This window comes from Nerophis ophidion, linkage group LG05 (assembly GCF_033978795.1).
Source record: "Nerophis ophidion isolate RoL-2023_Sa linkage group LG05, RoL_Noph_v1.0, whole genome shotgun sequence".
Taxonomy (NCBI): Eukaryota; Metazoa; Chordata; class Actinopteri; order Syngnathiformes; family Syngnathidae; genus Nerophis; species Nerophis ophidion.
The window spans coordinates 10,356,931-10,373,214 of record NC_084615.1 but is presented as its reverse complement, the minus strand read 5'-3'; the positions used below and the strand labels follow the sequence as shown (position 1 = coordinate 10,373,214).

The 16,284-nt window shown below is 43.2% G+C and overlaps 1 protein-coding gene and 1 long non-coding RNA gene across 4 annotated transcripts in view; one reads left to right on the top strand and one right to left on the bottom strand.

Moving 5' to 3' along the window:
* Positions 1–727: 727 nt before the first annotated feature.
* trmt12 (tRNA methyltransferase 12 homolog) overlaps positions 728–16,284 on the bottom strand; it is a 47,065-nt gene continuing 31,508 nt past the window's right edge. The window contains exons 1-8 of one of the 3 annotated variants that reach the window (XM_061899940.1): positions 12,322–12,589; positions 8,634–8,676; positions 8,352–8,562; positions 6,686–6,884; positions 6,461–6,611; positions 2,988–3,097; positions 2,771–2,928; positions 728–1,366 (exon numbers count right to left, since the gene is read on the bottom strand). In XM_061899940.1, the coding sequence (XP_061755924.1) occupies positions 1,028–1,366; positions 2,771–2,928; positions 2,988–3,097; positions 6,461–6,611; positions 6,686–6,884; positions 8,352–8,562; positions 8,634–8,644 (1,179 nt within the window). In that variant the 5' untranslated portion in view covers positions 8,645–8,676; positions 12,322–12,589 and the 3' untranslated portion in view covers positions 728–1,027. Of the gene's footprint in view, positions 1,367–2,770; positions 2,929–2,987; positions 3,098–6,460; positions 6,612–6,685; positions 6,885–8,351; positions 8,563–8,633; positions 8,677–12,321; positions 12,590–16,284 lie in introns of those variants that run through there. The other 2 variants (XM_061899939.1, XM_061899938.1) reach the window with 2 other exon arrangements.
* LOC133552630 (uncharacterized) lies at positions 4,805–8,068 on the top strand. The gene is made up of 2 exons (XR_009806732.1): positions 4,805–6,626; positions 6,701–8,068. It is a non-coding gene; the product is annotated as an uncharacterized LOC133552630 (long non-coding RNA).

The following is a 16,284-nucleotide window of genomic DNA, read 5'->3' as shown; positions in this document are numbered from 1 at the left end:
TTGGGAACTGAGGAGACACATTTATGAAGCGGAATTATTTCCCATTCTTGCTTGATGTACAGCTTAAGTTGGACTTAAGTTGTTCCTGAGCCCATGTGGTGATATCCTTTACACACCGATGTGGCTTTTTGATGCAGTAGCGCCTGAGGGATGGAAGGTGTGTAATATCATGGCTTACGTGCAGTGATTTCTCCACATTCTCTCAACCTTTTGATGATATTACGGAGCGTAGATGGTGAAATCCCTAAATTCCTTGCAATAGCTGCTTGAGAAATGTTGTTCTTAAACGATTTGCTCAGGCATTTGTTGACAAAGTGGTGACCGTCGCCCCGTCCTTGTTTGTGAATGAGTGAGCATTTGCTTTTATAGCCAATTATGGCAACCACCTGTTCCCAATTAGCCTGTTCACCTGTGGGATGTTCCAAATAAGTTTTGAATGAGCATTCCTCAACTTTCTCACTCTTTTTTGCCACTTGTGCCAGCTTTTTTAAACATGTTGCAGGGATCAAATTCCAAATGAGCTAATATTTGCAAAATATAACAAGTTTCTCAGTGTGAACGTGAAAAATCTTGTCTTTGCGGTCTATTCAATTGAATATAAGTTGAAAAGGATTTGTTGTTTTCTCTTTTTATTTAGCATTTACACAACCTGACTACTTCACTGCTTTTGTGTTATGTACATCTGCTGTAGATTTACTTCAGAAAAGACAAGTGTTGGATACCTCTCTTGTTGCCTTACTTGTATTTGACTTTATTTAATGTTTGGGAATAAAAACCAACTTTATTTTAAATATTAAAGAAAGGATCAGAGCAGGTTATCAATTTTATGGAGGAGTGTAGGTAATCATAGAACTGGCACCCAGTGTTATTAAAAAGGTACAGATTTTGAATCGATAATCTATTCTGAACCCTAACAACGGAATGGAATGGTTTGGTGGCCAAAGAATGACAGCCCAAGTCCTAGACCAGCACAATGGATGTCTGAGTTTTCTGATACGGTGCATGAATGGCATTCTATCCAAGCTGGTCAAGAAGGTCTGCACTCCAGGTCCAGCACCACATGGTGAACATGAGGCGCATACGACTTCACGGCCTCAATGTGTTGGACGCTTGTTGTCCACGGTTTACAAGTGAGTTCTTTCAAAAGAGAGCCGATGCGGCTTGCAGCGTCAGCCGCCCAGGACTGCCACGCCTCTCTCTTCCCACCCCGCTCATCGGTTCTTACTCCAGGCCAAGTCACGTTTTGATGAATGTGTAAAATACCACCAGTAGTTTTCTTCAGAAGGTGACATGCCACTGGCCAGCCGTCTTCGGAGGAGGGTATGAGGCCCAGGTTGACCCTGTCGGCAACACTGCCCAGCTGCACCTGACAAACAAGAATATCACTTCATTATTTTAGTAGAAAAGATGCATGCGAAGTAACTGTGTGTGTGTGTATATATATACAGTATACATATATATAGATGTATATATATGTATGTGTGTGTGTGTACATATTATATTGATATGATGGAGGGGGAGACACAGGTCCAGTGGCCATGGATGAAGTGCTGGCTGTCCAGAGCGGGGACCCGGGGTGGACCGCTCGCCTGTGCATCGGTTGGGAACATCTTTGCGCTGCTGACCCGTCTACGCTTGGGATGGTCTCCTCCTGGACCCACTATGGACTGGACTATCACTATCATGTTAGATCCACTAAGGACTGGACTCTCACACTATTATGTTAGATCCACTATGGACTGGACTCTCACTATTATGTTAGATCCACTATGGACTGGACTCTCACTATTATGTTAGATCCACTATGGACTGGACTCTCACACTATTATTTTAGATCCACTATGGACTGGACTCTCACACTATTACGTTAGATCCACTATGGACTGGACTCTCACACTATTATGTTAGATGCACTATGGACTGGACTCTCACACTATTATGTTAGATCCACTATGGACTGGACTCTCACACTATTATGTTAGATCCACTATGGACTGGACTCTCACACTATTATGTTAGATCCACTACGGACTGGACTCTCACACTATTATGTTAGATCCACTAGGGACTGGACTCTCACATTATTATGTTAGATCCACTATGGACTGGACTCTCACACTATTATGTTAGATCCACCAAGGACTGGACTCTCACACTATTATGTTAGATCCACTATGGACTGGACTCTCACACTATTATGTTAGATCCACTATGGACTGGACTTTCACAATATTAAACTAGTTCCACTCGAAATCCATTGCACCGGTCTCCCCTGGAGGGGAGGTTGATTTATTGATTGATATTAAGAGTATCTGAAAGTTTGACTCCTACCTTGCTTGTTTCCGTGACAACCTCCTTTAAGTTTTGTAGTCAATCAGAAATATCAAAAAGCTAAATCCACATTGATAAGTGTGGAGAAAGTGTTTGACATTTTCCCATCTTCCACTCTAATGGATTTAAATGGGTGTAATTTTGAAATGTTTTATTATGTTTGGACGTTGTGCTATGTGTGTTATGTTAGTTGCATTTTGTTTTTGCACCATGACTAGGGAAGGTTGTTAGGATTGTGTCATATAAGTATATGCTGTGCCTTAATTTCAAGGAATATTCAAAGGTCATTGATACTGTCTCACAGTGTCCACAGAAACAGCCTGAAATGTAAGATGAATTTGGAGGTGTGATGCTTTCTTAAACTCCCGACGTCTCACTGGCCGTAGTTTAGACACACCACTGATCTCGGTACATTAAAGTCATAAAAAGCACATATTACTTGTCGATTGTCCCCGGGGTGAACTGTGCAGCGGTCGTGTACTCCGTTGATCACAAGATTCCTGCGTAGCGCTCGGACCGCATGCGGGTTCCACTCGCAGGCGTGCACGTGTGCTGCGCCCGCATGTACCAAATATGGAAGTGTGAAGTATCCTATACCTGACAGAAGAACACAGTTGTGTTACCAAGTCCTATGTAGAGAAGGAGACATGTCTCACCTGCATATAAATCAACCACAGTTTCGCCCCTGCAGTGGAATCCAGCAACACGCAGCTTCTCTGTTATATTCCCAGCTGAAAACATGCATTTGGTGACATCAAACTCATATCTGCAATAGGAAAAAAAAAAACAACAACAACTGACTGTAAATACTTAATACAAGGGTTGTGTCAAAATTATACCTCGGAGCTAAATATATTATTGTAAATGCTGAAAATGATATTATATACATATTAGAATTGGGAAAAATATATAGATCTCTATGTTCATTTAATGACAAGCATCACAGCAGCAATGTTGTATTAGCACAAAGAAGAAAACTGCTCAGCCAGCATTAACAGCGCTGAAGAGTTCTGCGGAGTGGCACAACGGACATTTTAAAGGCATCCTATTATTTGTTTCTGTGTTTGAATCCCTTCCTTGTTGTGATGCTCTAGATTCTGCATAGTCTCTCCAGGATGCACCCTTTTGTGGGCGGCCTAATTCACATGGCTCCCTAATACGTATCATTCATCAGGCTCAACTTTCCCATTTACTCAGGTAAATTAAGTTCCCCCCGTGTTTTCACTAAAAACTGCCCGGGTAGATTTAGTTCTTCAGGAACCTTTCAGAGTTCCTGCCTGCAAGGTGGGACTTTTGGAAGCTACCCGGAAGCTTTTAGGGGGTGGGCTGCGCTTTTGAACGCTGATTGGTTGAACACAGTTGAGGGCGTTCCTAAAACGTATTTTTCAAGCACAACTTCCATCCCTCCATTTTCTACCGCTTGTCCCTTTTGGGATCGCCGCAGCCTTTCTCAGCAAGCACGACTTCTTTATTTGTATTCCAACAAAGTTGACGACGAAGAGAAAGACGAACAAAATTAACTTTCGACTTGCAGGAACATTTGTAAAGACATCTTTATGATGAAGAACGCTGATCAGTGGAAGTACCTTCGAGTGTTTTTACTCAGCCAGAGTCTTTAAACTATATGCACTTTATTGTGGTTTGTCATTTTTGTCAAACTTCGTTTCGATACGAGAAGTGTAACGACTCTTTGAAACATATTTACGGAACAGTATGAAGACTTTGTTAGATAAAAGTGAAATATAGGAGGCAGCACACGAGTGGAAGTAAGGTAAATAACATGAAATATTAATGTTGTAAAAGTCATGCGTCACAATCCATTTGTGTCGTTATTAGCCTCAAGTCCAGTCAACACAATGCTAGTAAGCTGAAGCCACGTGATCATGTTGTCTGCGTGACATAAACGACATTTATTATTAATATATAGCTATTTATAGATCAACACCGACATTTAGTATTTATATATTATGATTAATATATAAACACTGACATTTGTTATTCATATATTGTTATTTACAGATAGACACTGACATGTATTACTTGTTGAGTTTTTCCTTGCCCTGATGTGGGATCTAAACCGAGGATGTCGTTGTGGCTTGTGCAGCTCTTTGAGACACTTGTGATTTAGGGCTATATAAATAAACATTGATTGATTGATTGACTTATATATTATTTACAGATTGACAGACATTTATGATTCATATATTATTATTTACAGATACACACTGACATGTATTTATATATTATTATTTACATATAAACACTGAAATGTATTGTTTATATATTATTATTTACAGATAGACAGACATTTATTTTTTATATATTGTTATTTACAGAAAAACACTGCCATGTATTTATATATAATTATTTACAAAGAAACACTGAAATGTATTGTTTATATATTATTATTTAAAGATAGACAGACATTTATTATGAATATATTGTTATTTACAGATACACACTGAAATGTGTTATTTATATACTATTTACAGATAGACAGATATTTATTACTTATATATTGTTATTTACAGATAAACACTGACGGCGTGGCGCAGTGGGAGAGTGGCCGTGCGCAACCCGAGGGTCACTGGTTCAAATCCCACCTAGAACCAACCTCGTCACGTCCGTTGTGTCCTGAGCAAGACACTTCACCCTTGCTCCTGATGGGTGCTGGTTGGCGCCTTGCATGGCAGCTCCCTCCATCAGTGTGTGAATGTGTTTGTGAATGGGTAAATGTGGAAGTAGTGTCAAAGCGCTTTGAGTACTTTGAAGGTAGAAAAGCGCTATACAAGTACAACCCATTTATCATTTATTTATTTATATATTGTTATTTACAGATAAACACTGATATTTATAATTTTATATATTGTCATTTACAGATAAACACTGACTTTTATTATTTTTATATTGTTATTTACAGATAGACATGCAATTGTTATTTATAAATAGTTATTTGCAGATAAACACTGACAGTTATTATTTACATATTGTTATTTACAGATAAACACTGAAATGTATTATTTATATATTGTTATTTAGAGATAAACACTGACATTTATCATTGATATATTGTTTACAGCTGAAGTGGACTAAAAGGAGTCACATGACTCTCATAAAGTCATCGTCTACCGAGAGGACAATATTTCCGAGTGTTGGACACTGCAGACAAAAGCCTAACTTTTGATGAACAATTTGGTCCACCTTGTTTTTTAAATCAAATTGTTTTATACATGATTTATTCCTATTTCTATGACTTACTTTTGACTAGAGGAAGTGTGACTAAATACTGTGCTTCTTCACACGGTATCAATGTAGGTGAAATATACTAAATCACTCCTCCACACGTCATCAGCCTGATTTGTAGAAACTACCAGAATGGCGAAATGCGGTGGAAACACAAACCACACACTTCTACAGGAACCAAAAGTTCCTGAACATGTGTTGGAGAAGGGCCTTTTCCGTAACAACCTGCTGGTGGTAATGTTTGATGTACCTGTGGTTTATTTTCCCATGACCCCAAACACACCATCGATGCCTAAAAGCAGACTGGCGGAGAACGAGCAAGTGTTGTTCTGGCTTTGGGGAAGCACGGAGACAAAAGTGTGTGCACGGGAGGTAAAACATTTTGGAATTGAGACGTTTGTTTTCATAAGATTGGCAATAAAAAATCCAAATAGCACCACACTTTATGTGAATTCTTCTGGAGGCTACAATACAGTATATTTACTTTGTTTTCACGTAAAAATAACCTTATTTTTAGGTGTGGCTTAATGTTACACCAAGCGGAAACCCTCTCTCCACACGGTTTGATTTCAATTTTTCGGGACTTATGCAGATCCTAAATACACAACAGCAGATAATAGGTAAGATAAATAAATATTTTTTGCAAAATAGGGCTCCATTAAAGCTGGTGCAGAGAAAGATAAAGTTGCTGGATGCAGATAACCCATAATATTTCAATTTGGCGTTAATTAAAAAACATAAAAAGTTGCATACAACCACAGCAATTTAGGTTTTTAACCTGCTGGTTAATTGCTTTTGTACACCAAACACCCGATGACTATGGAAAAGTCACAGGCTAATTGAAAGGGTGATTAATTGGAGCACTTTGACTTCCAGTCCCACTCACGTGATGCCATTGTCCATGTGTTGAACCCAGCTGTCTTCTCCCAAGACCATGGTCACTTTGGGAGACCTGTACCCGTCGCTGCATATTCCACTCATCCTTGCCAGGCGTTTTGCCCCCAGAACTTTGGCTACAGCCTGCCACAGCTGCTTGTCTACAACAAAACGAGGTTATAATCCACTTGCTCCTTGTTTAAAAGAAAAAAGTGCTGCCATTTGAAAACATGACCTATTTTCTTCCAAGGAGGGGCCAAGAAACAGTTGTGCCCTAGCAGGACCAAGTCTCCATGTCGCTGGAAGCTGCGAGGCAGATCGATTCTCAGCTCCTCCGTCCATCTTTCTCCATGAGATTCCAACAGCTCAAGGAGGACTTCTTCTAGTTTATTAACTCTCATCTTGCCTTTCTCCTTCTTTTTCAGCAGAGAAGACTGTGGAAGATGGAAGGACAAGTTACTAGCAGTGGATAGCCAGTCTTCACAATAATGCCGTGACCTGTGAGGGTATCAAACAATGTTTACGTTGTCACTTTAAAGACACTCAACCCTATTTTTTTTTTTTACATTTGCTTGAAGCATTTAAGTCCCATCTTAAAACTCATTTGTATACTCAAGCCTTTAAATAGACCCATCTCTTAAACCAGTTGATCTGCCGTCTCTTTTCTGCTCTGCCCCCCTCTCCTTCGTGGAGAGGGGGGCACAGATTAGGTGACCACAGATGATGCACTAGCTGTTTAAAGTCGGGACCTAGGGTGGACCACTCATTTGTGCATCAGCTGGAGAAGTCTCTGCGCTGCTGACCTGTCTTCACTCAAGATGATCTCCTGCTGGCCCCACTATGGACTGAACTCTCACACTATTAACTAGATCCACTATGGACTGGACTCTCACACTATTAACTAGATCCACTATGGACTGGACTCTCACACTATTAACTAAATCCACTATGGACTGGACTCTCACACTATTATGTTAGATCAACTATGGACTGGACTCTCACTATTATGTTAGATCCACTATGGACTGGACTCTCACACTATTATGTTAGATCCACTATGGACTGGACTCTCACACTATTATGTTAGATCCACTATGGACTGGACTTTCACACTATTATGTTAGATCCACTATGGACTGGACTCTCACACTATTATGTTAGATCCACTATGGACTGGACTCTCACTATTATGTTAGATCCACTATGGACTGGACTCTCACACTATTATGTTAGATCAACTATGGACTGGACTCTCACTATTATGTTAGATCCACTATGGACTGGACTCTCACACTATTATGTTAGATCAACTATGGACTGGACTCTCACTATTATGTTAGATCCACTATGGACTGGACTCTCACACTATTATGTTAGATCCACTATGGACTGGACTCTCACACTATTATGTTAGATCCACTATGGACTGGACTCTCACACTATTAAACTAGTTCCACTCGTTCCTGCGGTCCCTCCAAGGTTTCTCATTGTAGCCCATTGGGTTGAGTTTTTCCTTGCACTGATGTGGGATCTGAGCCGAGGATCTTGTTGTGGCTTGTGCAGTCCTTTGAGACACTGGGGATTTAGAGCTATATAAATAAACCTTGATTAATTGGAACATGGAAGGTTCCTGCACTATTCTTTGCACATTTAATTCACTTTACTTACAATACTTGTTTGCAGTAATAAATATGATTACAACATTATGTTTCTGTCCAATTACAGTGAGTGTGTTTATCCTAAACATTCCTGTCACTTCATATACACTTTTTATCGCACGTATACCGCAATAATTTTGTACGGTGTCCTTAATACCGTGATAATATCATATTGATTGATTACATCTCTCCTTAGTACGAAGGTGTAAAGTTGATTGAGTGTGTTATAGAAGCTCTCAGTACCTGACACCAAACCAGTTGACAGCTACCGCCTGGAGGTGTCACATCAACTTGTGGTAAAGAGGGAGGTGTCACATCAACTTGTGGTAAAGAGGGAGGTGTCACATCAACTTGTGGTAAACACCAGGGTACAATTGGCAGAAGAACAGTCCCAGTCGGCTCTTTGACTAAACCAAAGCCTCGGTCCAGGAAGGTTCGGGACAGAAGTTGTTGTCTGTGTATCGGCAGACAGAAAATGGCATTAACATTAGGGCATGATACATACATACATACATACATACATACATGATGTACATCAGCAGTCACCGGTACGTGAAGCATTTGCTACCTGGGCCGGAGAGAAACATTAAATATTTATAAAGGACTTGCATTTTTTCCGAATTAACTTTGGCCTGTCCGTCTGGATCGGTTCGCAGCCGAGTGTGAAGCGACCGGAATGAGAATCAGCACCTCCAAGTCAGAGTCCATGGTTCTCGCCCGGAAAAGGGTGGAATGCCATCTCCAGGTTGGGGAGGAGACCCTGCCCCAAGTGGAGGAGTTCAAATACCTAGGAGTCTTGTTCATGAGTGGGGGAAGAGTGGATCGTGAGATCGACAGGCGGATCGGTGCGGCGTCTTCAGTAATGCAGACGCTGTACCGATCCGTTGTGGTGAAGAAGGAGCTGAGCCGGAAGGCAAAGCTCTCAATTTACCGGTCGATCTACGTTCCCATCCTCACCTATGGTCATGAGCTTTGGGTCATGACCGAAAGGATAAGATCACGGGTACAAGCGGCCGAAATGAGTTTCCTCCGCCGTGTGGCGGGGCTCTCCCTTAGAGATAGGGTGAGAAGCTCTGTCATCCGGGAGGAACTCAAAGTAAAGCCGCTGCTCCTTCACATCGAGAGGAGCCAGATGAGGTGGTTCTGGCATCTGGTCAGGATGCCACCCGAACGCCTCCCTAGGGAGGTGTTTAGGGCACGTCCAACCGGTAGGAGGCCACGGGGAAGACCCAGGACACGTTGGGAAGACTATGTCTCCCGGCTGGCCTGGGAACGCCTCGGGATCCCCCGGGAAGAGCTAGACGAAGTGGCTGGGGAGAGGGAAGTCTGGGTTTCCCTGCTTAGGCTGTTGCCCCCGCGACCCGACCCGGATAAGCGGAAGATGATGGATGATGGCTGTCCGTCCCACAAGACCAGGGGTGTCAAACTTTTTTTCATTAAGGGCCACACCACAGTCATGGCTGCCAATAGAGGGCCGCCTATAACAGTAAATAATTCATGAATTTGCCAACAGAAATAAAGAGTAAAACAAATCTATGGATTTGACCACTGTTTTTACAGGAAAAAACTGCCAGACTTTTATCAATCAATCAATCAGTCAATGTTTACTTATATAACCCTAAATCACTAATGTCTCAAAGGGCTGCACAAACCACTACGACATCCTCGGTAGGCCCACATAAGGGCAAGGAAAACTCACACCCAGTGGGACGTCGGTGACAATGATGACTGTGAGAACCTTGGAGAGGAGGAAAGCAATGGATGTCGAGCGGGTCTAACATGATACTGTGAAAGTTCAATCCATAATGGATCCAACACAGTCGCGAGAGTCCAGTCCAAAGCGGATCCAACACAGCAGCGAGAGTCCCGTTCACAGCGGAGCCAGCAGGAAAACATCCCAAGCGGAGGCGGATCAGCAGCGCAGAGATGTCCCCAGCCGATACACAGGCGAGCAGTACATGGCCACCGGATCGGACCGGACCCCTTCCTATAATGATCTCAGCGTCTTTAGTGGACAGAATGGAGCGAATTTTAGCGATATTACGGAGATGAAAGAAAGCCGTTTTAGTAACGCTTTTAATGTGTGACTCAAAGGAGAGAGTTGGGTCGAAGATAACACCCAGATTCTTTACCGAGTCGCCTTGTTTAATTGTTTGGTTGTCAAATGTTAGAGTTGTATTATTAAATAGAGGTCGGTGTCTAGCAGGACCGATAATCAGCATTTCCGTTTTTTTGGCGTTGAGTTGCAAAAAGTTAGCGGACATCCATTGTTTAATTTCATTAAGACACGCCTCCAGCTGACTACAATCTGGCGTGTTGGTCAGCTTTAGGGGCATGTAGAGTTGGGTGTCATCAGCATAACAGTGAAAGCTAATACCGTATTTGCGTATGATGTCACCTAGCGGCAGCATGTAGATGCTGAAGAGTGCAGGGCCAAGGACCGAACCCTGGGGAACTCCACACGTTACCTTAACATAGTCCGAGGTCACATTGTTATGGGAGACGCACTGCATCCTATCAGTAAGATAAGATTTAAACCAAGACAGGGCTAAGTCTGACATACCAATTCGTGTTTTACTGTAAAACATATGGTGTTATTGTATTATTATTATTTTTACAACATATTAATGTAAATAGAAATACAGTACAGCTGTTTAATTTCATTTTGGCAACTCAGCTTCCAGTTGTTTACCATAATAAAATGTGGCACCAAAAAAGTCATCAACTGTGGATTTAAAAACAAACAAACTGATAGCTCAGTTGACAAAATTTTACTGTTAAAAAAAAGAAAAAAATAGTTTTTGTTTTTTTTTTCAACTTACAATATGTGCTGTAAAAAACTCCCTAAATTTTACAGTAAAATTTATTGGTCATTTTTATAGTGTACAATTTGATGGATAATTTCTTTCAAAACCATAAATTAAGCAGATATTTAAGTATTTATTTGGATTTTGACCAACAACGTTAGCTCATATAATATTTGTTCTTGTACATAACATGTTTAAAAAGGTTGGGGACCAGTGATGTACATAACATGTTTAAAAAGGTTGGGGACCAGTAATGTACATAACATGTTTAAAAAGGTTGGGGACCAGTGATGTACATAACATGTTTAAAAAGGTTGGGGACCAGTAATGTACATAACATGTTTAAAAAGGTTGGGGACCAGTGATGTACATCAATCAATCAATTTTTACTTATATAGCCCTAAATCACTAGTGTCTCAAAGGGCTGCACAAACCATTACGACATCCTCGGTAGGCCCACATAAGGGCAAGGAAAAATTCACACCCAGTGGGACGTCGGTGACAATGATGAGTATGAGAACCTTGGAGAGGAGGAAAGCAATGGATGTCGAGCGGGTCTAACATGATACTGTGAAAGTTCAATCCATAACATAACATGTTTAAAAAGGTTGGGGACCAGTGATGTACATAACATGTTTAAAAGGGTGATGTACATAACATGTTTAAAAAGGTGATGTAACCCTAACTCACCGACGTCCCACTGGGTGTGAGTTTTCTTTGCCCTTATGTGGGCCTACCGAGGATGTCGTAGTGGTTTGTGCAGCCCTTTGAGACACTAGTGATTTAGGGCTATGTAAATGATTGATGTACACGTTGTAAGCATTTCACCAATCTCGCGCACTTTGCAAAATTGGACGCGATTTAACAGCAAAAGAGTCTCCCAACACTGCGTGGATGGCATCAAGGCCTATTTATCCAAGCCTGAGGGTTGGGAAACGAAGGTGTTTGGCGAGGGAAGTGTGGATTCAGGCCGGGTGGCCTATTTCAAGTTCCAGGTAACCCTACATTATTATTATATTTTTTAAATAGTAAACCAAGTTGTGGTAGTACTTTAGTCAGTAGCTCTGTCGTGGATGTACACTGTATAGTCCATCCATCCATCCATTTTCTACCGCTTATTCGCTTCCGGGGTCGCGGGGGGCGCTGGCGCCTATCTCAGCTACAATCGGGCGGAAGGCGGGGTACATCCTGGACAAGTCGCCCCCTCATCGCAGGGCCAACACAGACAGACAGACAACATTCACACTCACATTCACACACTAGGGCCAATTTAGTGTTGCCAATCAACCTATCCCCAGGTTTGCAAATTGCGCCCATTGATATTGTGTAATGTGCTTACAACATACATAACACGCTAGCCAAGCTAACATGCTAACAACTTAGCCTCTGGTTAGGCTGTAACTTACCTCAATTCCTGTGCACGGCACTTCGGCACACGGAGGCAAGGTACCGCGTCCATTCAATCTAAAATTACCGCGTACATTCAATCTAAAATTACCGCGTACATTCAATCTAAAATAAATACTCCACAAGTGCGAACTAACTGTCGGCGTTGAAACATTTGTGTTTGTAGATATCTGGAAGTAGAGTAGAAATTTGATTTTCTAGTCGGAAGACAAAGAACGACGGACCGTGTGTAACATTGAAACGTTGTTATTTTTTATCTTATTTTTTTTTTTTTTGTATTATTATTATTATTATTTTTTTTTAAAGGGTTTATTTATAAATTTCGTAACATTGAAACTGTCACGCCAAATTTCTTCTCCCCTACAAAAACCTTCCCCCCCCATTTACTTCCGGGGTCATGATTAATACAGACATTTTGTTAACGCTGTATTAGAAAAATATAACACTATATTATAAAAATACAGACGTTTTGTTAACGCTATATTATAAAAAATAAAATTTAAAAAACAATTTACAAACACTGGGTGTCCTGACACCAGGACACTCTAGGCCGCAGTTCCATGATCGACTTTGTAGTTGTGTCATCGGATTTGCGGCCTCATGTTCTGGACACTCGGGTGAAGAGAGGGGCGGAGCTTTCTACCGATCACCACCTGGTGGTGAGTTGGCTGCGATGGTGGGGGAGGATGCCGGACAGACCTGGGAGGCCCAAACGCATTGTGAGGGTCTGCTGGGAACGTCTGGCAGAGTCTCCTGTCAGACAAAGTTTCAATTCCCACCTCCGGAAGAACTTTGAACATGTCACGAGGGAGGTGCTGGACATTGAGTCCGAGTGGACCATGTTCCGCACCTCTATTGTCGAGGCGGCAGATCGGAGCTGTGGCCGCAAGGTAGTTGGTGCCTGTCGTGGCGGTAATCCCAGAACCCCTTGGTGGACACCAGCGGTGAGGGATGCCGTCAAGCTGAAGAAGGAGTCCTATCGGGTCCTTTTGGCTCATAGGACTCCGGAGGCAGTGGACAGGTACCGACAGGCCAAGCGGTGTGCAGCTTCTGCGGTCGCGGAGGCAAAAACTCGTACATGGGAGGAGTTCGGGGAAGCCATGGAAAACGACTTCCGGACGGCTTCGAAGCGGTTCTGGACCACCGTCCGCCGCCTCAGGAAGGGGAAGCAGTGCACTATCAACACCGTGTATGGTGCGGATGGTGTTCTGCTGACCTCGACTGCGGATGTTGTGGATAGGTGGAAGGAATACTTCGAAGACCTCCTCAATCCCACCCACACGTCTTCCTATGAGGAAGCAGTGCCTGGGGTATCTGTGGTGGACTCTCCTATTTCTGGGGCTGAGGTCGCTGAGGTAGTTAAAAAGCTCCTCGGTGGCAAGGCCCCAGGGGTGGACGAGATCCGCTCGGAGTTCCTTAAGGCTCTGGATGCTGTGGGGCTGTCTTGGTTGACAAGACTTTGCAGCATCGCGTGGACATCGGGGGCGGTACCTCTGGATTGGCAGACCGGGGTGGTGGTTCCTCTATTTAAGAAGGGGGACCGGAGGGTGTGTTCCAACTATCGTGGGATCACACTCCTCAGCCTTCCCGGTAAGGTTTATTCAGGTGTACTGGAGAGGAGGCTACGTCGGATAGTCGAACCTCGGATTCAGGAGGAACAGTGTGGTTTTCGTCCTGGTCGTGGAACTGTGGACCAGCTCTATACTCTCGGCAGGGTTCTTGAGGGTGCATGGGAGTTTGCCCAACCAGTCTACATGTGCTTTGTGGACTTGGAGAAGGCATTCGACCGTGTCCCTCGGGAAGTCCTGTGGGGAGTGCTCAGAGAGTATGGGGTATCGGACTGTCTTATTGTGGCGGTCCGTTCCCTGTACGATCAGTGCCAGAGCTTGGTCCGCATTGCCGGCAGTAAGTCGAACACATTTCCAGTGAGGGTTGGACTCCGCCAAGGCTGTCCTTTGTCACCGATTCTGTTCATAACTTTTATGGACAGAATTTCTAGGCGCAGTCAAGGCGTTGAGGGGTTCCGGTTTGGTAACCGCGGGATTAGGTCTCTGCTTTTTGCAGATGATGTGGTCCTGATGGCTTCATCTGACCGGGATCTTCAGGTCTCGCTGGATCGGTTCGCAGCCGAGTGTGAAGCGACCGGAATGAGAATCAGCACCTCCAAGTCCGAGTCCATGGTTCTCTCCCGGAAAAGGGTGGAGTGCCATTTCCGGGTTGGGGAGGAGACCCTGCCCCAAGTGGAGGAGTTCAAGTACCTAGGAGTCTTGTTCACGAGTGAGGGAAGAGTGGATCGTGAGATCGACAGGCGGATCGGTGCGGCGTCTTCAGTAATGCGGACGTTGTACCGATCCGTTGTGGTGAAGAAGGAGCTGAGCCGGAAGGCAAAGCTCTCAATTTACCGGTCGATCTACGTTCCCATCCTCACCTATGGTCATGAGCTTTGGGTCATGACCGAAAGGATAAGATCACGGGTACAAGCGGCCGAAATGAGTTTCCTCCGCCGTGTGGCGGGGCTCTCCCTTAGAGATAGGGTGAGAAGCTCTGCCATCCGGGAGGGACTCAAAGTAAAGCTGCTGCTCCTTCACATCGAGAGGAGCCAGATGAGGTGGTTCGGGCATCTGGTCAGGATGCCACCCGAACGCCTCCCTAGGGAGGTGTTTAGGGCACGTCCAACCGGTAGGAGGCCACGGGGAAGACCCAGGACACGTTGGGAAGACTATGTCTCCCGGCTGGCCTGGGAACGCCTCAGGATCCCCCGGGAAGAGCTAGACGAAGTGGCTGGGGAGAGGGAAGTCTGGGTTTCCCTGCTTAGGCTGTTGCCCCCGCGACCCGACCTCGGATAAGCGGAAGATGATGGATGGATGATGGATGGAATTTACAAACAAAAGCGATGGGATGACACATTTACTTCCGGGGTCATGATTAATACAGACATTTTGTTAACGCTATATTATAAAAATATAACACTATATTATAAAAATACAGACGTTTTGTTAACGCTATATTATAAAAAATAAAATTCAAAAAACAATTTACAAACACAAGCGATGGGATGACACATTTACTTCTGGGGTCTCGTTTCCTCACGTTTCCTCTTACGTCGTCCCATAGCTTGTGTTTGTAAATTGTTTTTTTCATTTTTTAATTTTTTTATAATTTAGCGTTAACAAAACGTCTGTATTTTTATAATACAGCGTTATATTTTTATTATAAAGCGTTAACAAAACATCCGTATTAATCATGACCCCGGAAGTAAATGGGGGGGGGAGTATTTTGTAGAGGGAAGAAATTTGGCGTGACAAAACCTTTGTGTTTGTAGATATCCGGAAGTAAAGTAAAAATGTGTTTCTAATCGGAAGAAAAATAACGACGGACCGTGTATAACTTTGAAACCTTTGTGTTTATAGATATCCGGAAGTAGAGTAGAAATGTGTTTCTAGTCGGAAGACAAAGAACGACGGTCCCGTGTGTAACACCGATAATTGTAAGTGCGTTAAAAAAACATTCTTTATTTTGGAGGTGAGTTTACATGTGAATAATATATTATATATCATATATGAATATATAATATATTCCCTTTTAATATTTTCAGAAGCAACCATATTTTGATGAATGCTGGAAGAAGAATTCAGTTGCAGTTTGAACAAGTTGCCGGTAGAGGTCGCAACGCAACAAAATGCTGCGGAGGTGAGAGAGTGAGTGAGTTGGGAGAGTGGCCGTGCCAGCAACCTGAGGGTTCCTGGTTCAATCCCCACCTTCTATCATCCGAGTCATGTCTGTTGTGTCCTTGAGCAAGACACTTCACCCTTGCTCCTGATGGGTGCTGGTTAGCGCCTTGCATGGCAGCTCCCGCCATCAGTGTGTGAATGTGTGTGTGAATGGGTGAATATTGTGAATGTGTGTGTGATTGTGTGTGTGAAGGGGTGAATGTGTGTGTGAATGTGGAAGTAGTGTCAAAG